Here is a 22,915-nt window from a genome sequence, read left to right as displayed (position 1 = left end):
TTTTGTAACATGCCATCATCTCATCTCATTATCTCTAGCCGCTTTATCCTGTTCTACAGGGTCACAGGCAAGCTGGAGCCTATCCCAGCTGACTACGGGCGAAAGGCGGGGTACACCCTGGACAAGTCGCCAGGTCATCACAGGGCTGACACATAGACACAGACAACCATTCACACTCACATTCACACCTACGGTCAATTTAGAGTCACCAGTTAACCTAACCTGCATGTCTTTGGACTGTGGGGGAAACCGGAGCACCCGGAGGAAACCCACACGGACACGGGGAGAACATGCAAACTCCACACAGAAAGGCCCTCGCCAGCCACGGGGCTTGAACCCGGACCTTCTTGCTGTGAGGCGACAGAGCTAACCACTACACCACCGTGCCGCCCACATGCCATCATACTTTAGCATAAGATATTTATATCTACATTAATATTTATACTACTTTTGTGCAAGAGAATGCACATTCACCAGTTCATACGTCATGTTCAGGAACAAACTAACGTTAACGGCGCTAAAATGCCTGGAGAGAAGCCCCTAGGATTGTCCACTTTGCTTATACAGACTTCTCGTGCAGTGGGAAAAAAATGCACTGCTATGTGTTCCACATGCAGAAGAACTATCGAGGAGACGACCTCGAACTTCAATCGTCATTTGGCAAGACTACACCCAGAGAAGGAAGTGACACGTTATGTTCACTGCTCTGTTGATAGCGGGGTTTGCTTGCTGAGCGACGAACTAGCTAGCGTTAACCCCCTCTCATGTTATTTGCCCTGTTGATAGTGGGCGGGGTTTGCTGAGCGATGAACAAGTTTTTTATCTGTAGCCTATTAAGTAAAATGGGGCAGTCGAGCAGTAACGTTAGTCCAACACAGCAACAAAGACTGTTTCACATAAAGGCAGCAACAGCCACTGTCAAATGGTGCGGTTGGAGTCTTGTCCTCGGACTCGACTCGAAATTTTCTTAAATGACTGACTTGAACACTGGATACTTGAGACTGGACTCAGACTCGAGGTTTAGTGACTTGACTACAACACTGGTTCTGACCAAAGCTTTAGCTGACAAAAACAGGAAAGTACTAGCCTGGCAAGCCAGACTAAATGTGAATATTTAGTCTGGTCTCGGTCGTAGACATTTCCGAAGGGTGTGGGAGGAACAACCTGTTGTCTTTCAAACTGTCTCTGTGCGTATAGGCCAACGCTCTGACCAATCAGCGCAACAGTGACTGTGACGTAGTCAGAGCGACAGAAAGCAGTGGGGGAGGCCTTGAAATAAATAATTTTTCAAAATGCGCATTAATTAATAAACAGGTTCTAGATATTAAGAAGTTTGGAGATAATGACCACAAGTTTGGAGTCTGTACCACATACTTAACAAACACATTTTTTTTCAAGTGTTTTTCAAGGGTTTGCTTAAACTGTTTTTGAGAGTTTTTATTTTTATTTAGTGGTGTTTGGTGAAATAATTTCCCTTAAATTTAAAATAACTGGAAAATAAAAAAAATAATCAAAAAGTAATGTTTCAAAGCTGTTTATTAATTCTTCGTACTGCACAAACTAGCCCATCCTTTTGGCTACGAGCGGAGCCAGCTGGTAGGTCAGACTTTTGCCATAGCCGGTCGGCAAAACAGCGAAAACGTCCTTCTTGAAAAGGAATGAGCGGAGAGCCTCTTCCTGCTCATGTTTCAATGAAAACTCCAAGTCTAATTCTTCTAAAACTGATTCCAAAGCGGAGTCAAACGAGCGCTGTTCTCTAGCGGTAGCCATCTTTCCTGCTGCGCTTTCTCCAGCGTCGCGCAGCCTTGTCGTCACTCCTGCAAAAGCCCGCCCAAAGAATCCAAACAAAAACCTTGCGTTGTGATTGGCGGGCACGATTTGATGCCCGGGGTGTTTTGTTGATATGGTGCGAGGCTAGACCCACTCGTAGGCAAAAATATTTGGCCGCTAGGCAGGTGGGTCTAGTTTACTAGGCTAGGAAAGTACAGTATTCAGGTGTCTCCTGTATCATCGTAGTAAGAAGGAGTCCAAAATCATTAAACAGTGGTTTAAATTTTTATATATTCCTTTCTCAAATCGCTTATCTACATGTACCTCATAGAAACTGTGAAATGGTTCCACAGGGCTGACTTTTTTTTTTTTTTAAATTTATTGTTTAATCCTTTTTTCTCGAAAAACAAAGTGCCGTTTGTAACCATTTTTCATCTGAAAAGTTTCGATGTTGGTGTATGTTTAGTTAACCAATGTATCTGAAGACAGCCAAGTCAAACATACACCATATGGCCAAAAATATACAAAGACAAATCCTTCCAAGTTTGTGGCAGCAGTTTGGGGGAAAAGCCCACACATGGCTGTGGTGCTCGGGTGTCCACATACTTTTGGTCAGAGATTGTATACATTGATAAATTTGATTTTCACATGAATGGACTCGAAACATTTACCATTTCCCTTGACAGAAAGTGAAGCTGCCACGTCAGCACATCTTTCAAGTGGAAAAACTGAGTCAAGATGAGAGCACTGGCCTCAACATTACTAATGTGAGATAGGAGGAAGGGGCGGAGCTTCCAGGGGTGACATTTTTGTGGGGCGGGGGTCGCCTGCACTTCTGTCTCATTTTTGAGTGATAACTTGTACTAGTGTACTTTTAGGTTAAAATTTGAAACTCCTTTGTAAAATGCATAAATATTAGCACCTCTGTACTTGATAAATGTACAGTCCTTGTTAAGAGTCTTGTTTCTAAAGTCCACCTTTTGAAACATTAAAGGGCCCATGGCATGGTGGTTTGTTGATGCTTTAAACGGGCTCGTGGAGGTTTCCGGATGTTATATCCGCAGCCTTTCTCAAAATGAACCCTTGGCACGTAGATATAGCCTCCTGGGAGAAAGCCCCATTTCAGCGCTTTTCCCAGTGCGTCGTTTTGCTAATGAGAAGCAGGAGGCGGGGAAGGGTAGAGGGTGGGGATGGGTCTTATTAATATTCATGACATGTAAATGTGTTACCTCTGATTGGCTAACAGCACTGTGACGCTACCTCCAGTGGGTCAGAACAAGCGGATGTGGGTGTCTTACTATGGCGAGAGAGAAGGAACAAACCGCGAAGGGAAAAATACCGCGCGCTGACGTCATTAAGGCACGACGCGAGGAAATAAAATCAATTCAACAAATGTTTGGGTTTTTACTGAACAAACAAACAAATAAAATGAACGAGTGACTTAAAAAAAAAAAAGAACATGGGTGTCTTTGTAAAAACTGCTTTGATTGGCTATTATAACAGAGCATGCTGCATGCTTTTTGGTTTTGTAGCGCAGAGTACCTGGCTAACTGCAGGAAGCGGTTAGCTGCACAGCTAATGTAGCCATTGCAAGGCTAACGTGGCACCGATTTTAAAACATGGCAAAACGACTTAACAGTTATACACTTACTTGTTTGGTGTTTGTGGCTGATGCGGCAGGGATGCTTGGTACGGACCCAGGCTTCAGTGACAGTTGATGTGCAAAACCTGCCCTGTACTGTCCCAAGTTGTGGAAACATTCATCAGGAAAATGCTTCCGACAAACATACACCGTCTTAGGTAGACTCGACAGCGTATTATTGAAGTAAATAAAATTAAGCCACTGCGTCTTCAGGGGCTCTCCCGTCGGCAGTAAAAACAGACTCTTTTCTGTGTTGTCACATCCATGTACAGCGCAATTTCCATGTTTCACTCGCTTAGGTGATGCCATGTTGTGTCCTCTATGGTCTCCTCACTACAACTGGGCGGGCAATTCATACAGTGGGTGGGAATCCAGAGGGGCGGCGTGGGGATCATCTCCCTTGCTGACGTAGTAAAGGGAAGAGCTTATCAACGCGCCATTCTCAAATGTTGGGCATAGTTTGGTTTACACATTATGAAATTTCTAGCCACTGGGGTGACTTAAGAAGGTCAGAGGAACTCATTTTAACGTTAAAAAACCTCAGAAAGTGAAAATTTCATGTTATGGGACCTTTAAGTATTTGAAAGACTGAGAAATGTTTGAAACGTGCATTTATGCTAGCCCAGGATGGACATCATGTCATGACTTGTCAGAACATGAACACTTGAGAAGGATGACCTAACATTCCCAAGCAGTGCATGAAAAGCATCAAAGGCCAAGCGCTTGAGTAGGTTGAGACATGTGACTGTTGTGTTTCCAGAATGTTCAGATGGGATAGATGATTAGAGCTGTGCTTAATCATTATTATTTATTATTATTTTTTTTTAACAGTTGAGCCAATATGAAATCAAACTAATTATGGTCAGAAATATCTTTCGGCACACTTTGATCAGTAAATAACGCGCATTCATCGTTTTCATGCAGTCATTCTCACACATCCTCCGTGATACAACTCAGTCGGCATGGTTTCTAGCATGAGAAAGCACTTCGCTTAATAACGAAGGACGTTATTAATTACACGGCACAATTTGTTAGTCATCGTCCGTAGCGCTCGTACAGAGCACCGTAATTAGCGGCAGCTCTGATTCTTAGAGGACTTCAAAGTGCTGGAGGAAGGTTTCCTGTTATTCTTGGCGCTACAATTGGCCGTAAATAAATGAAAAGGCCAAACGCACATGGAAGTTACACCGGGAATTAAAAGTGAGATCCAGTTTCGAACACCAAAGTAAACCACACGGATCCCCTTCTTCGGTTGGTTGAAGATCAGAGATTCTCAAAGCTCCTATGATATCCCTAACTGCGTAAATGCATAAAGTGGACAATTGCATCCATATGCCATGATGAGGAGGACTTAAAGGAGCAGGTTGTCATATTAAAAGTCTACTTTTGTCTGCAATTGCAATGAAAACTGTAACAAACCTTCCTCTTCCACCAACAAACTGGGCATGCCTTGTAGATTGCCTTTAAAGGAAAACGTACAAGAGTTGAGAAGATCCATTTCAGCTTGGGGCGGAGCTAATACCCAAGGTAGAAAACTAATAGAAGCCCAAAACTAGCAAGATCCTCTGCATTACAATGTCACAAAGTTGAGGTACTTTGATTATTACAAGTCTAAAAAGACTGAAAAATTCTAACAGGAACCTTTTTTTCTTACCCCATATTCTCAATTTGCCAGTTTCCGCCCACTAGCTAGCTCTCCTCCATCAAACGACAACTAACAACCAGGAAAGACGAATGAATGCCAACAAGTTTTCTCCAACACACGTGAAACCACCCATTGCAACTTTTTAAACTGCTGCTCATGCTGAATGCACTCAGGAAAAAAGTGCTATCTGCCCTCTTTTGCATTACCAAACTTCCTCAAGCTAACAAATGCCCAGGATTGGTTAGAGCCACTGTCACCCCTTTTCGACCAACAGGGAACATTTGGTTCTTGTTCATGCACCAAATTTTTAACCGTTCAGAGCATTTTCAACCAAAAATAAATTGATTTGGAACATGAAAAGTTGGACCAAAACATAGCTGTTTTTTTCAGTGCGATCCGTGATGACATCAGCAGGCGTGTCATTAGTTTGGAGAAGAAGCAGAGCACAGCAATAGAGAACTCAATGGAAAAGGATACATATTCAGAAAAAAATGGACCAAAAATATGTATAATGACAGAATAAAAGCTCACAGGTAATCAATGCGCTCTGCCATCTTGCTACGACTGTTTACTCCCGGCACGAATTGTGCAACACCCTCCATTCATGACATCCTTAATTACAATGGCTCCACTCAAAACTGGTGATAACATGGGTTGGTTCACTAGGTGACACCAAAGTTCAAAGAATTCTGAACAGAACCGGTTCAAGAACCCATTCCCTGTTGGTTGAAAAGAGGCATGTGATTGACAGGGAAAGTGTAGAATGCACTCTTTGCCTCCTGAACAGATGGTTGTGGTGGCATCGGGATACAAACTCACGATCTCCTGACGATGAGATGCATTACACATTATGGTGTCTAATTGTCTAATGCCAAAACTGCGTGGGGGGAGGGGGGGGGGATGGCATAATGCAACAATTATAGTTGTTATATATTGGTAAAGCTGCAATAAAGGCACATTTGAAGAACGCCAAGCATTCATTAAAACTAAAAACTTACTAAACTTACTGTTACAGTCTTTTGACCTCTCAAAAGCTCCAGATAAGCACCACAAAGTAATGGAACGGTAAGAAGAAGAAGGGAAAAAAATATCTTACTTTTTAGAGTCATAAAAGTCCATGGCCTTCTTGACTTTGTTGTAGGCTGCCACTCTGAAGGGCACAATTTCCAGAGAGATGAGCCCAGGGGCCATTGTAAGGACCTTGGCACCATGAGTAGGATCGTACAGGTCCTTGCCTGTGTCTGGGTGAGGCATGCCAGCTGGGTCACGGCCTACGATATAGAAGTTGGCACTGGCTACCATTCGGGCTCTGCAGTGCCACTGCACCTGAGGAGAAAGTACAGGGAAACGTCATCAGTAAACATCTTACAACTGAGAAAGAGGTGCATTACGCAGAGGTGGCAACGCACACAGAGAGACAGACACCGAGAGAAAGACACAGAGAGAGAGAAAGACACAGACACACAGAGAGAGAGAGAGAGAGAGAGAGAGAGAGACCCACAGATACAGTGTGAGAGACAGATTTTTTTTTTTGGGGGGGGGGGGGGGGGGGGGGTTAACCACAAAAACCCTAGCGGTGGGCGAGACGGCTAATTTTTTCTTGAAGGTGTCTGACAGGCAACAGTAAGAAACAGTGAGAGAAATTCTCCTCCACTTTTTTACCCACCAGACAGACCACACTTCCTCCCACTTGGTTTGTGTTGGCTCACAAGGCCGAGGTCTGTGAAATGACAGAAAATAACCACTTCTAAAAGGAAATGTGTCTCTTTCACATCCCATGTGCTTCTCCTTCCAGTAAATAATTCTGGCTTTTCATATGCTGGGTGAATTTTATCTAAAAATGCAGAAGTGTCATTTTCAGGTGGCGCTTGTATCACTGTCGCAAGAAGTCAAAAATCATAAATGCTACAGCTAAACTAACCAGGGTTTTTTCTAGAAAAATTTAGTATGAGGGCGCTCACCATGGCGAGGGAGCGAAGCGGGGGGGATGGTGCCGGTTGTCCCCCCCCCCGCCGTGCAAAGCCTTTGAAAAATGCTCCAATGGGACATTCTGAGGCTATCTGAGAGGGAAATTGTAACAAATTGTCTGTCAACATTGAAAAAGAAAGAAGGCCAAAAAAATAAAAAATAGTGTGTTTCCGGTAACCTGAAATACTAAAATAAGGTCTGTAGGTAGGAAAGGTTTTTTTTTTTTCTTTTTTTTTAAATTTTGTTCAAAAAAAATTAACACAAGTAAACATCTTACAAAATAGTATTTTGGCACAGAATCCTTTATACCACACATCATAATAAAATAAGTGTTTTAAATCTTTAAACGAATAAAAAAAAAAAATCGCGAGAGTTCGAGTTATGATCTACGGAAGCGATATTTCATGATATTTTCATGTAATAACGTGAAAACACCTTATCAAGAAATAACGTGAAAATAACGTCCTAGGCTACTTCCATTAAAAGCAGACGGCCTAGCCTAGCCTACTGTAGAACTTGGGTCGAGCAAAAACATGGCTGAATCCTGAATGACTCCTATTTGTATAAATAGGGGACTACATAGGCGGCAAAATGTAGTGTTTTTCCCTGCCATGGAAGTGCACTTGTATACTGAAAAGGAAGCAATTTGCATTACAGCCTTGAATGAGGATTCAAAATGGCGGCTCGGCTCAGTTTATGGAGGAGGGCTGATAGAAGTGGCGAAACATTTTACTTTTTATCGTTTCTTTCACAACTTGAATGCGTTGAAACAAAAAATTATGACAAACTAATGCCGCTTACACTAAAATATCGAGGGAAATTTGTAATAAAAACTTTACGGTCGGCAATTTCGACGCGGAAATTCTCGATCGGTCGGGTTACTGGAAACACACTTTTTTTATTTTTTTTATTTGGCCTAATCTTCTGCCCCGGACAGTCTTTGGCTTTCTTCCGCTTCGTGCCGCGGGATGACATCTTTAAATGCCCAAGTGTCAACAAAAACAACTCGCGAACTACTTCTGTCAAAAGCTCCCACGCCGGTGGGTGAAAGGTCATTCAGTCTCGAGAAATCTCGCGCTACAAGTCAGCTGACCTTGTATGTAACCCACGTCAAATCTCGCGAGAGCAGCCGCGACAAGTAAACAACTAAACATGGCGCCTCAGTCTGGAAAACGCCATTTCGGATTGTTTTTGCACCGTCTGGCGGTGTATCTACTATGATTGGAATATTTTTGGAGCAATTATAACGTATTTGATGATCAGACACATTGTCACGTAGTGTTGCTGGGATGTTTTCACGGAGTCGGTAAGGGGGCGCACGCCGAGAGTAAGAGGGCGCAGCGCCCCTGTTCCCCCGTTTAGACGAAAGCCTGCTAACAATTGTGGCACTTTTGTGTTACTGATTAAAGGGGACATTTCAAAACGAAAAGAGGAAAAAAAAAAAAAAAGACATAAGCAGATCATAAGTAGCTTTGAGAAAGAACAGTGAAGGCAAGAAGCAGTGCCAGAAATACAAACTGGAAACTTGTGTATGTAGGGCAGTATGTGCAGGCACCTGCCAGACTGAACAGAGACAAACCATCAGGACTGCTTTGTATCGGACGAGATATGCTGTTGTACGAGTGGGCGGATCCCTCACTCATAACTAGTATCTCATGCCGAGTATAATGGCTGCTTCCTCTGAGCTGTTTGAGCACCAGATCCCTGTCTGCTCCTAATAAAGCCTTAATCATTCGGATGGGGACATTAAAGGACAGCACACTTAAAAACAAATACACAATCAGTGACATCAGTGGCAATCTGTCAGGGGGAATGTCTGTCTGTCTCTCTCTCTGAAGTGTGTGTATGAGACCATTGAGGAATCATGTCTAGGAAAGCTGGTTGTGTTTAAAGACCGTGCAGAGCAGCATACATCAAATCCCACTGATCACGTGTGATGAACCAGGATGATGCTGAAGGTGGAAGAAACATCAGCACAGTATACAGGAAAGAAAGTACCTCGTTCTTAACGCAACACTTCACCCATAGACGCTAATGTTTATTAATTAAGCCAAGCAGCAAGTAAATCTAAGCTTGTCGTGTTAAATTTCTCACCTCGGTGGGCCCGGCATACATCATGGGTGAGGGGAAGATGGCCACCACAGTGGAGGCGGGGTCCAGCAGGCCCTCCTCAAGCACAGCAGCATGTTGCTTCATGCGCCACGGCAGCGGCACGTCATCATCTTTGGTCCAGCCGCCCAGCGGGTGCAGCAGCAGCACAGGTCGGCGATAGCCACGCTCCATCAGGCGTCTGCGTGTGTCCTGCATCAGCAACGCGTGACCGTTATGGATTGGGTTCCTCAGCTGGAACGCAAATACAGCGTCTGATGCGGGAAGAGAGGTGGTGCAAAGCTGTTACAATGGTGTACTTCATATTTCTGAGCTACAAGTTGCAAAGTTGTAATTCGAGTTGGGTGAATTTGGAAATCAGCTGACTTTCAAATTTTGACTTTCAACTGATCAAGACGGTGGAGAAAAAGATGGTTTCAGTGATCATTAATAAAACAGGCCCTTCTTCTACATACAGTTTACTGTTGGAAAGTCAGGAGCTCCATCTTTTGCTCCAACAATGAGATGTACTACACAAGTTTTTCAATTTAGGAAAATACCAAAATGGATCTTATCTTGTTAGAACTAGCTAATGTTAGCAGTGCACATAAATGCAGAGACTGTCATTACAATGTTGTGAGTCACAAATAAATCCAGATAAAGAGCATGAAACGATGTTAGTCCAAATACAGAAGTGATTATAGAAAATTGTGCACACTGATTGAGAAATAGTCTGAGTTTTTTGACCAATCACCTCAAGTGACTCGGCAAAATGACGGCCAATCACAGTCACCGTAAGTGAGGCAAAATTATGAAAGAAAATGTTGTTTCTAAAAGCACTAAAGATGATACAAAGTTTAGTCTAAAACTATTCAAAGGTAAAGTGGAATTGTGGTTTATTTTATCGATTTCAAAACAAAGTATTTTATGCGAGTCGGCATAGATAAGTGACGTAGGTCTGCGCCACACCGTTATATTTGCTTTCCGCTTTAGAAGTTTGAAATAAATTATTTTTAATACAATTTTTCTCTCTTTTTTAAAAATAAATCACTTGCATATTTATACTAAAACAACTATCCGCCTCAGGCTGTGTAAATATGAATATAATATTCATAATAAAATGAATATCATAAATAATAAAATGGTGACTTAATCTCCGTTATTATTCACCGATATTCAGCTCGCCTTCAGTGAATAATTGTTAAGAACCTTTTTTCCATCTCAAAACAATAGATTTTTTTTCCCCTGTGGTGTCCTTTTCCTGAAATTGACAAATCAGTTCAAATTGAGCAATAGCCCATCAAATCACCACATGTAACCAACTTTAAAAAAAAAAAAAAAAAAAACACACACGTGTCCATAAAAATTAGCAAAAACAGCCAAAGCTATAGAATTACACATTCTAACTCTACATATTATCTGTAGAAAATGTAAAACATGACAAGTCAACGTCTCCAGTTGTTACCTGCGTTCAGTTCTTTAAACTTCTGTTTGAGTTCATCAGGGGTGAGGCGGTAGGCATCCAGGCCGTCGTTCCAGTAGATTCGGTCCAGCACCTGCAGATCTCCTCCCACCAGCCAGTCACCACTCTCCATCACCATCTGAACCAAAACACACACACACACACGCCTATCAGCAGTGTCTAAGAAGCATAACCTTTTCAGAAGACTTGCATACAAATGCCCAGATATAATGGAAGATAACTGGAGTAGACTAGACATTTGATTATAGATCGCTAATTACATCACAAAATGAGAAAACACCACATCAAACTTGGAACAAAAAGTTCAATTTTGCAGCCCACGGTTCATTTAGGACCAAGCAAAGTCCTAAAACAATTTGTTTTCGTACAGCCAATAACATAATACGATCATGTATTTTCAGAGCCGTGAGTGGAATCACACTGTGCTCTCATCTGAATGGAGGATGATCGAACCCAGGTCCAACGTTAGTGCTGGTTCAGATGGTGATTTTACCGCACCTGCATTTTATTACGTGCTTTAGTCACAGTTCCTGTCAGTGCCAACATCCTTGCAAGATTTCATAACGTAACTGCGACATTATCCTTCATAGCTTACCAGAGTGTCCACTAAAGCACCTCATAAGGGTACTGAAGATGCCTGTACATTTCATTTCACAACATGGCAAATATAAGCACGTAACACCAGTCATGAAACAACTCCACTGAATGCCTATACATCAGCGGATCCAGTACAAAGTCCTGGTCATGATATTCAAGTCTCTGAATGGCCTTTCTCCACCATAGCTTGAAAAACTTATAACAAAGACCCCTAAAGAGAACTAGAGCAGACAACGATAATGATCTGATGGTTCCGAGTATCGAGAGAAGTTCATTTGATGGAAGAACGCTAGCCTACGCAGGTCCCAAGTTATGGAATATCTTGCAGAGAGACTTAAGTCAATGTGTAAACATTAACAATTTCAAGAAACAATTTAAAACCTTCCTATTTAAAAATCAACTTATGCTTCTTAGATTCTGACTTGTTTATTGATTTTAATGATTTTTAATTTGCACTAGCAGCACTGGTGCAAATTGTTACTCTCACTCAGGATCTTTCTACTTTATTATGATCCTAACATTTTTTTTTAGGACGCCATTTCTCCTTCAGTTTTCAACCAATAATCACCAAATTTCACATGATGAATACCTCTGGGCTGTATTATGCTACTATGACTTTTGGTGCTGATCTGGATCACCAAACCAGAATGGTCCATGAAGAACAGGAATTTTTCCCTTCACTAAGCATCATTCTCTAGCTCACCATTCCGGATCTATAGGGTACGGTGACCAGACATCCTGGTTTGTAACAGCTAGCACAAATCACTGTGACTTTAGTGACCGTATCGATCTAGTTTAATAATAATAATAATAATAATATAAATTTATATAGCACCTTTCTCAAAACCCAAGGTCGCTTTACAATAATAAGCAGAAGAAAAAAAAAAAGGCCACCAAATAGAGGTCAGGATATCATTCCAGTGGTGTAGCGGCCACAGTCCCACCAAAAGGTGCACGAAAACAAGTCCCACATCTCCAGCACAGCCGCCGTCAACAACATCGCTCAAACACTACGCCATGGATCCACAAAGCAAGCACAGAAGCACCGCCATGCAGAGTGCTGATGTGTCCCAAACCGCCTGCACAGCTGCCGCAACGGCACCGAGCAACATCGCTTGGAACATCACGCCAAGCATTAAAGCACAGAGTGCTGGACAACCAGGATGTTAAAATGAGCAACGAGCTCACTGCAGTCCATAGCTGGGAGCACAGGCATCACCCACAGCAAACCAAGGCCTGGAGGGAACCGACGCCCAAAACTGGGTCCGGAGCTACACCACAACCGGCGGGGGAAAAAAACACTCAAACATCAAACACAGAAAAAAAAAAAAAATTATTTTTATTCTGTACTGATTTTAGAATTGAAGTATAATACTGGTTGTTTGCATTTTTTTAAAAAAAGTTGTAAAGCGCTAGTGTGTACATACAGTATATAGCGCTATATAAAATGTAATAAATTATTATTAAACTATAAAGTGGTTTTCATTAATACTACTTGAATTGATCATGTTCACTTGACATATTTCGGTCTAATAATTAGAAACTTGTATAAGCAATAAAATCATGTCAAATGGATAACAGGAAAGTTGCCTCCTTTTTGAGATTAGGTACATCATGCTTAGGGAAATATGTTTTGTTGGGATGGAAGCGGTAATGTGTGCAATTATTGGCCCTGAGCCTCAAAGTTTCCAAGATCATGCACTGAATCCACCAAAATTTCATAGTGAAGTGGGTACGGCTACTCCTGAGCAAACACACTATCTTCTCCATTCAAAAGCTCGATCTGCTTGGCCCTCTTTATTGTTTTGCGTTTTCCTTTACTGGAGTGGTAGACAACTGACTACTCCTGTCGTCTTAGGCCCTGGGTCACACTACAGCTCGTGATGGGTTTGCGAATACTTGGCACCATCGCCACCAATCATGCGATGCATGGCGAACGTTCTCTGAGCTTCAAGAGTTGTTTTTTGGAGTCTCTCTGTCTCATGAAGAAATTTCAACACAACATCGCCACCAAATTTCAATGCATTTCATTGGTAAACTAAGCGGCGGATACTCGCAGAGGAGTTTGGGAATACTTCCAGAAGCTTGGGGAATCTTCACTGAGCCTCTTGAGATGTATTTGTCTTGAATCCATGTCCCCAATACTCATGGGAGCCTCAACAACAGAACGGCTCCATATAGCCCAACCTTCTCCAAGACTTAAAATGCCTTTACATTTGGGGATCCTTCAGAGCACGTTGTGCACACACTTGGGACCCAGTCGTTATGGGAAATGCCTGATGCTGATTTGAGTGCAATCAGCATGCGCATATACAGAAGGACGCTGTTTTCACAGAGGCTTTGTGAAGTATTCTGTCAGGCATGCGTCAGCAGACGGCTCTAAGGCCCTGTCCACACGGCAACGGATTCAGGTGACTCCGATACAATTGCTTATCGTTTAGGCCTGGCGTCCACACGGCGCCGGCGTTTTGGGTGCCCAAAACGCAATCTTTTTGAGAACGGGTTCCAGAGTGGAAAGATCTGGCAACGTTGCCGTTGTGAAGTCGTCTGGATGAGTAAAACGGATTTGTTTACGATGACGTCACAACCACATGACTGTGAATGCTTCACGCCGGGTAGAAGTGTAACGAATATCACCAGGAAAAAGCCTTACAGAGCACTAGTGAGAGTGAAACAGGAGCTTGGATATTATTATTATTATTATTATTATGTTCAGTGTTAGTTCACAGTAGTAATGCAAGAAGCAGAATAGTGACAGTAATAGTGAAGCAAAAACATGCAATTGTACAAACACTGCAGCTCTACAGCAAAATATTCATTTATAAAATGGTCTGATTCTTAACACCAGTAGTGCCAATGATCTCATTGCGATGCGATGCGAGTTGTCAAGAAATCCTATAACTTGGTTCATGAAACGCGCTTACAAAATATTTTCACTGTGAATATTTATTGTGTAATGCCTGGTGCAAAGTGAGAGAGAGAATAGCCCTTAGGGCAGAGTCAATCCCGCCAACAAAAATAAGGTGAAAAAAGGAGCGATCTCACCTCTTCAGATGATGGTTTAAGTCCTACAATACATTCCTCAAAAAAGGACGTAGAAAAGCAAATTAATCCATCAACGTGTATCATTCAATTTATTCCGGACAATTAAAGACGCCGCCTTCCGCGTACGTCATCCTCATCGCCATTTTGGAAAGGTCAAAGCGGAGAATAAAGATTAGCTGCGTTTAACTGTACCAACAGGTTTACCGTCCAAAGGAGATCACATGGGATTACCTTTCACAGGTGAGAAACAGCAAATTAATCCATCAACGTGTAGTATTCAATTTATTCCGGACCATTAAAGATGCCGCCTTCCGTGTACGTCATCCTCGCCGCCATATTGGAAAGGTCAAAGCGGAGAATAAAGATTAGCTGCGTTTAACTGTACCAACAGGTTTACCGTCCAAACGAGATCACATGGGATTACCTTTCACAGGTGAGACTGGAAAAATACTTTTCATTGTATTTGGTCATTATAATGTAATTTTACGAACAGATTTTCCTGACTTTGTGGCTAATATGAAGTCTCGCGCATAATAGTTTATGCGCATGCGTCCTTACTTCTATTCCCATACGAAAAAGAACAGTAAAGAACTTATAAGAGTTTACCACTGTCTTAGTAGTAAATCCTTATAAATATAAGGATAAATCCTTATAAGGATTTATAAATAAATATATATGCCATGTATGATTTACTCCTGAAAGTGGCCCATTTTGCATTTTCCTCATACAAATTTTTTATGAAAATCTAGTATGTATGAAGTGAACATTGTGCATGGTTTTTACAGATAATGTGTATGATGAATTACACTGTCTTTGTATGCTTCATGTAATGTTTGTAGTTTTAAATTATATTTTACAGTTTAAAATGTATATGCCTTTTATATGTAAATCCACATATGTTTGTGTTGGATTTACATATAAAAGGCATATACATTTTAAACTGTAAAATATAATTTAAAACTACAAACATTACATGAAGCATACAAAGACAGTGTAATTCATCATACACATTATCTGTAAAAACCATGCACAATGTTCACTTCATACATACTAGATTTTCATAAAAAATTTGTATGAGGAAAATGCAAAATGGGCCACTTTCAGGAGTAAATCATACATGGCATATATATTTATTTATATTTATAAGGATTTACTATTAAGACAGTGGTAAACTCTTATAAGTTCTTTACTGTTCTTTTTCGTATGGGTTGTTCTGGTGTGTCCGAAGGGACCGTCTTACAGCGCCCCTAGAGGTGTGGCATGTGTATTGCATCGTTTTCAGCAAGCGTTGCGTTGCCATATGGACCTGATTTCTACTGATCGTTGCCCATTTGGAGGCGATATTTTTTTTAAATAACATCACGTTGCCGTTGTCGTGTGGATGTGGCCTAAGTGCAGGAAGAGTGTTTTTTTTAGCAGGCATGATATTTACAAAACAAAAAACAAACGATAATACTTCCAAAAGCCTGTGTCCTTATATGCGTGTGCTGATTGCACTCAAATCAGCATCAGGTATTTCCCATAACAGCGTGTCCTGTGAGCGAGCGTGGCTGCTTGAGTGCGCAAAGGCGTGACAGTCAAGCGTTTGCCTGCTGTGTGACCACAACTTTTAGCTTGGCCGTATATCGCCACGCATAGTCACCAAAACTCCTCATTTTTCATCGATAACCATCGCAAACTGTAGTGTGACCGTAGCTTTAAACACTGTGTGTGTGTCTCTCTTGCAGGTGACCAGCTGAAGTTTCCCATGTCTTTGCACAGTTCGGTGGAACCTTAGGCATGCTGCTGCTTTCCCTGTGAATAAGTCAGTCACACAAGCAATGAGAATAAACAGGAAAAAGCGAATTTACCACATGCAATTAAACCCAGGTTACAAAACCCTGGTCCTGATGACAGACACACTTCAGCCACGGGAATTCAACCCATACACACACGTTCCAATAACCATCGGTACAGTCATGCAGAAATGTCAAACAGATCTAAGGCACGTCTAACACTAAGGCGTGTACACATTCCTCTGCCAGACCACAGAACCGTGATACAGTTCAACCGCAGATCATTAAACACCCAGCCAAACATTATAACTACAATCTGCACGAATTTAGGTTTGAGATATTAACAAACCATCACTTTCATTTAAACACGAGGAGAGACAGTCAGTGCCAGTGAAATTCAGCAGCGCCACATTCTCTCCTCTCCACCACCCTAAATCACCTCGATGCACACTCCAGTGCAGTCTCACAATGCCGAAGCAAAGCTCTGGGACTGAAAAGTCATTATATTTTTGCGAGTTTGATACCGATACTGGTCATGTAAATGGTGCTATTATGGTCTGGGTGACTGCTTTTCTCCACCGGCTCGCCTTTATTTTGCTTCAAAGGCATTCGAATCTACCTGAGCCCTTTGTCTTTGCACACAGATGGAAATAATTGCCCAGATATATTTAGAGGAGGAAGGTGCGAGGGGTGAAAGGGGAGGAGTGAGGGATCTGGCTTAATGCTGGGTAAATAGAATGCTGAGGAAGATTTCCAAGTAAAACAGATGTGTGAAATGGAGGAAGGTAAGGGATAAGAGGATTAGGAGTGTAGGAGCTCAGAATGAGGGCACAGCAGGTATGCTTCCTCACAGAATGAAAAAGATCTTTACAGAAACATGTCATTACCGGCGACAGCAAATCTGACTGTAAATATGACAACAGAGCAAAGTTAAGACAGTGATTCCCATAGATGCCCTGGAACAGTCGGGTCACGTCCCGAAACATCACATCCGGACCAAAACGAGTCTCCTAAAGAAATATTAAACAAATAAATAGTGAAAGACCACCACATTTGATGTGCTGTTTATGGAAAAATAATCAAATGACCAGGAAATTGAGTTGCTCTTGCCACCCTAGAGATCATTTTCCCCCTGAGGTCGTTTATTCCTCCCTAACCACAGGAATTTGCTAACGACAATTTCGCGTTATTAAAAGAACAATACTTTGTACTTGTGTCCCTTTATATATATACGTTTAATGTTGTGGTAAGCCCACGAAACAGAGTTCCTGTTTTCACTTACTTTAGAGCAGCTATAAACAGTTGTTCACTAACCAGCCTCTATTATTTCTCTCCTCAAAAAAGGGATCGCTTGTCATGTTCCAGAGAAACAGGAAAGCAGAAAGTCAGGTCATGAAGTCTAACATTCGGAGGCAAAGTTTTCCGACATGAGAAAGTGCTGACTACACAGATAGACATACAGACACACTAGCCGAACACTCTTTCCTGGACAGTTTAAGCTTGGATAGACATTGCTTGGCCTTTTTCCAGTTTTCAGCTTCCTATTCTTGACCGATAGCTGCTGCTTATTCGGCTTCGGCCGAGATGCCCCACACAACCCTTTGCCACACCTCTCTATCAGCCATTGCGTTTGGCAGGCCATTCGAATTGACCCCAGTATCCTTCAATATAGATGCAGGGAAAGTGAGTTTTCTTGACCTTACTGGTCAGTGACTCGGGCTCCACAACAGGAGGAGAGAAATCAGTTCCTCCCGAGCATGGAAGCAGTGCCCGGCAAAGAGCACCCTTCTTTGTTGAAGTCATAGAGAGACAGGAGGCAAGTCCCGATAAATTTCCTCTAGGGTAGCATGAGCGGACCAGTGGACATTTCAGACATGACGTAGTAAGTTAGTATAGGTTCCATCTAGTCGCTGCTGTGGTTTGACTATCAGCGTCCAGGTCTCGGCTTCATAAAGGAGGATGGGCTCTACGATGGATCTGAACAGGTCAATTTTCAGATTGTTATCCAGGCTAGGGCACCATAACTATGATCTCGATGTGGTCTTCTGCCACTGTACCCATCTACCTCAAGGTTTCAGTGCATTCGGAGATGCTTTTCTGCTCACCATGTTTGTCGAAGTCCTTCCTGCACCATGCATGGCACATTTGGCGGCACTGACCTCCATTTCGTAGCCCTCGGCCTCTTGCCCATTACATAGCTAGGGTTACCGGGGGGGGGCTAGTCCTCTGGTAAACGCGAGAGTTTGACTCCCCACTCACATCTGTATTGCAGCATGCCTTGCCAGATGGCAGTGGGCACCATTTTTATGATGGTCTTTGGTATGACCCACCCGTGAGTAGAACTCGCTATCTCCTGATCGAGAGGCAGACACGCTAACCACTAGGTACCATGTTTGTAAAGAGTAGTTATCTGGGCATTTGTGTTATTTAACTCCATAAACTATATATTCAACGGTTATTGCCATTCTCCTCTGACCATGCATCCTGAAAGCGTTTTCACCTACAGAACTGCAAGTCACGGGATTTTTTTTTCCTTCATCATTCTGTATAAACTTCAGAGACTTCAAATCCCAGGAAACCACCAGGAAACACTCAAACTAGCCCATCCATTATATTATATTACATAGCATTTCACAGATGCTCTTATTCAGAGTGACATACGAGTGCAAAAGTTAGGTACACAAAGTGTTGAACTTCTGGACAAGAACATTCTAATGTCAACTGAAAAAGTGACAATAATACTTAGTGTAATATTCTGTTGAGGTATCAATACTCAGCAAACAGCCAAGGAAACAAACCAACCATATAAAAGTACAACTAAATGGAGAACTCAAACAGTTAACCCCAAGCCTGGGTTGGTCTAGACCAAAACACAGTTACACAGCAGGCAGGGAAGAAGGGGAGAGGTTCAGCCTGAAGAGGCTGAGTCTTCAGTCTGCGCTTGAAGGTGGTCAGGAAGTCAGGGGTTCTGACCTCAATGGGAAGGTCATTCCAACAACGGGGAACCAGGATAGACAGCAGTCTTGAGCGAGCGGATCAGACTCTGGAGGTATGCTGGCTCTAACCCCTTGACAGCCTGGTAAGCCAGCACCAAGCTAGCATCCAGTACTGACAGGCATACCATGGTTTTTATTTAACACACCCCACATTTTTCCCCCCATTCTAATGTTTTTTGTTGGTTTGTTTTTTATGTGAATATTAACTGAAGCTTTTGCCTGTAGTCAGCTGGGATAGGCTCCAGCTTGCCTGCGACCCTGTAGAACAGGATAAAGCGGCTAGAGATGAGATATTAACTGAAGCTCCTGACCTGCATCAGCAGCCACACGATTGACCAATTGCCAAATTGCATATAGGTAGCTTTTCGGTAACAGAATTACATTCACAGCAAAATGTGGCAATTTTTTTTTTTTTATTTGCAGTATTCAAGATAAATGGTATTAAATAAAAATTTCACGCTGTATGGGGTCTCTTTTGACCCTTAAAAAAAAGGCATAGAAAAATTGGCTGTGTTTAACTCTGAACACAAGATCTTTTATGAGCAAAGAAAAAAATAAGTCAATAACAGAATTGTGTCAAAAAAACTTTTCATTTCTGAAAATTCAAACCAAGATTTCTCTGAAGCAACATTGCTCTAATTGGGTTGATTGATTTTTAAAATATGGTTTTCAGTACATTTTGCCTTGGATTCCATACTTTAGCAATATCACCGAGCTGACAAGTTAAGGCAATCTTAATAATTTCATAATTTTGGCCCCTCTGCTGAAGAATTGCCCATAAACGAACAGGGCCACAGGGGTCACTATTCCAGTAGCCAAAATGTACATTTTACCAAAAAAACAAAACAAAACCGCAAACCCCACTACAGTATAGTATAGGTAATCGTATGAACCCGAGCAAAATTAAGGATTAATTTCACGAGTGATTTTGCTTCGCTTTGTTTTCTCCCTCTTCGTCGCTTTGCAACTCGGGCAATTTTCAAAATTTCAAAATCACAAGTGAAATTCATCCTTATTTTTATGAGGAACCATACGATTACCTGTTTATAATATATAGGGCCAAATTCATACTTCAGAAGCCATTCAAGTTCACAATATTTGTCATTCATGTTTTCTGAACCAATCAGGGTGCAAGACTACCTTGTACGTTTGAATCAGTTTCTAAAGCGTCTTTCATCATGACACGGTGAGGCGAGGCGACACGTGGACCGAATTTCCACCGAATATCTTCTTGTTTCGTCAGGCTTTTGGACTTGTTTGGCTTTTTACCCATTCCAACGAACTAGCCAATAGCATTTCAGAAATACGGCCCCGTGTTAAGGAAAAAAAGCCCTCCGTGATTGACCAATCAGAATTGAGTAATTTGGCCCTATGTATTATAATAATATAAAATTAGGTACTACCTAATAGCGGGCCTTCCATTCAAATGAAAGCAAACATGCAACAGATGTACTTTGAGGTGTTTCAATTTCATCACGAGAAGATAAATTTCTCCAAACTCACACGTATATTCTTTTTATTACTATAAACTACAGTGTGCTTTAGGGATTTATAGCAAAATGTTTTGAAAACAAAAAAAGATACACGATTCATGAAAACACTGACTGGATTCAGGTCAACTTGTCAGGTCCCGAAGGATTTCACAGTGATTTCAAAAATCAACATCACGATTTAGAATTAAATTCCTATAACTCTATTTCTATTAATTCATTTTTGACACATTTTCTCTTTCAGCTTGTCCCTTTTCTTGTGAAAGATTTCTTTGCCTTTCTCTCGCTCTTTCATGTCTTTTTCCTTTTCTTCCTCTGTCAAAACTCTCTCTCTCTTCCCGGTTTTGACTTCATTTTTCTCTCCTTGGTTAACTTGTTCTGACATCTTTTTAAAGTTTGTATTAAAGTTTGTAAAAATGATTATTATTTTGTTGCGCTATTTGAGTTCTCCTCAGTGGAAAAACCCGATAAACATGAAATTATCTGTAGACAAAAATAAGTTATGTAGGAGCGCTCACGCTTCTAGTTCCTGTCAAAATCAAACAGCCAACCAGAATCGCAAGGGGCATGGATGGACGGACGGACACGGCTGGGATCCCTGTGTGTCCATGAAAAATCAACTCGAAGGGTTACCATATTTTCTTAAGTATGGAGCCCTGCTATCATCTGTACAATTTACCACTGTACGTGTGTGTATAGGTTTACTCCCTTATCCATGCCTTCACACTGATGTTGATTCTGATATGTAATTTTCATTAGCTCATGAGGTAGAGTTACTCTACCCACCATTACAGCATATGCCCTGACTGACCCACTGTTCTTGGATATGTACAGTGTGAACTTTCCTGACCTTGATATAGGGGTGGTCCTTGCAGGTGGTGCCCCACTGGCGGGCACAGCGCTCCTCCTTGCGATGCTCATAGAACTCGGGGTTGCGCAGGATGGCCACGCGCCGCCCACTATAGACCAGCGCCAACGCAGTGCAGCCGTCTAGACGCTCCTTGTCTGTGCTTGAGACAGGCAGGACCACCGGCACAGACAAGTTAATAACTCCTCCTGTGGAAAAAGAGGGTAAAGGTCAAGCACTAGCCTCATAGATCAGCAGCACACAGCAAGCTCCGGCGCTTCAGTGAAAAAGCTCAGAGTTTAAAAAAAAAAAAAAAAAATCTTCTGAGAGCACAATATCCCCCGCTGGCAACGAGGCCATAACTCTGGGGAAATGTGACTGAATTGAACGCAATTGCAATATGCGTATTACCGACATAAAGAATCCTGTTAAGTTTCGTGAAATTCCTCCAAAAATTGTGAGAGGAGATGATTTCAGAAGGTGAGTACCCTTCCCGGGATGGACGGCAGGGGACAAAGATTGTGAGGGAAGTTGATTTCAGAAAGCAAGCACACCTTGATGAAATTGCCAAAGTACAAGTTTGTTAATAGTCAAGGGCATAACTCTGGTAAAAATTTGCCCAAATTAAAAGAAATTTAAATCTGCGTATAACTGTCATATAACAAAGCCTTTTGCCAAGTTTGGTGAAATTCCTCCACAAATTGTGAGAGGAGTTGATTTCAGAAGAACGTACACTCATGAAATTGTCAAAGTACAAGTTATTTAATCAACGGTCAAAACTCTGGTAAAATTTTCACAAACAAAATTAAATCACAATATGCGTATTACTGGTCATATAACAAGGCCTTTTACCAAGCTTCGAGAAATTCGTCCAAAAACTGAGAGGAGTTGATGTCAGAAAGAAAACACACTCATGAAATTGTCAAATTATAATTTTGTTAATCAAGGGCTGTAACTCTGGTAAAAAGTGACCCAGTTTAACGAAAATTACAATATGCGTATTACCGACATAAAGAATCCTGTCAAGTTTCGTGAAATTCCTCCAAAAATTGAGAGGAGTTTATTTCAGAAGGTGAGCACCCTTCCTGGAACGAACGGACGGACAGACATCGCCATGACATAATCCCCCTTTGGGTCTTTCAGCCAGCGGGGGATTAAAAAAGCAAAAAGGTACTGTAGATATGGTTACGGATATATGGGAGAATATCTTTATTTGAGGATTGAATGTGAAGGCTATATTAGCTTATGTGAAGGCCTGCAATGCTAGTATTCTGGCTGATTCATCAACTTCTACACTTGGAATGAAATCAACATGAGCTGGGGACTTTTTTTTTTTTTAATTGGACCTTAGGATCATCAGCAAAGCTGCCCTCTGCGTCACAAAGTAGCTAAAGCAGCTGGTTCCAATAAGACAAAAGCCTCTGAGCATCCTGGCAATGGCCAAGCAACACACACACACCATCAGGAAGCAGGCTGAAATCATAAATACCAAGCAAAGCACAATCAAATCATATGAAGCTGGAGGTTTTATAAAGCAGGAAAAGCAATCAATAAATAAGCAGGAAAATA

At 41.8% G+C, this 22,915-nt stretch overlaps 1 protein-coding gene across 2 annotated transcripts in view; it reads right to left on the bottom strand.

The window, feature by feature from the left end:
• The window catches only part of papss1 (3'-phosphoadenosine 5'-phosphosulfate synthase 1), an 84,339-nt gene that overhangs the window by 10,487 nt on the left and 50,937 nt on the right, over positions 1-22,915 (bottom strand). For both annotated transcript variants that reach the window (XM_060926460.1, XM_060926459.1), the window contains 4 exons: positions 21,350-21,555; positions 10,579-10,714; positions 9,120-9,388; positions 6,154-6,383 (listed from right to left, as the gene is read on the bottom strand). In XM_060926460.1, the coding sequence (XP_060782443.1) occupies positions 6,154-6,383; positions 9,120-9,388; positions 10,579-10,714; positions 21,350-21,555 (841 nt within the window). The remainder of the gene's footprint in view (positions 1-6,153; positions 6,384-9,119; positions 9,389-10,578; positions 10,715-21,349; positions 21,556-22,915) is intronic.

The sequence above is a fragment of the Neoarius graeffei genome, chromosome 7, assembly GCF_027579695.1.
Source record: "Neoarius graeffei isolate fNeoGra1 chromosome 7, fNeoGra1.pri, whole genome shotgun sequence".
Classification (NCBI taxonomy): Eukaryota; Metazoa; Chordata; class Actinopteri; order Siluriformes; family Ariidae; genus Neoarius; species Neoarius graeffei.
The sequence above is the reverse complement of the archived record's forward strand: the minus strand, read 5'-3'. Positions and strand labels throughout refer to the sequence as shown.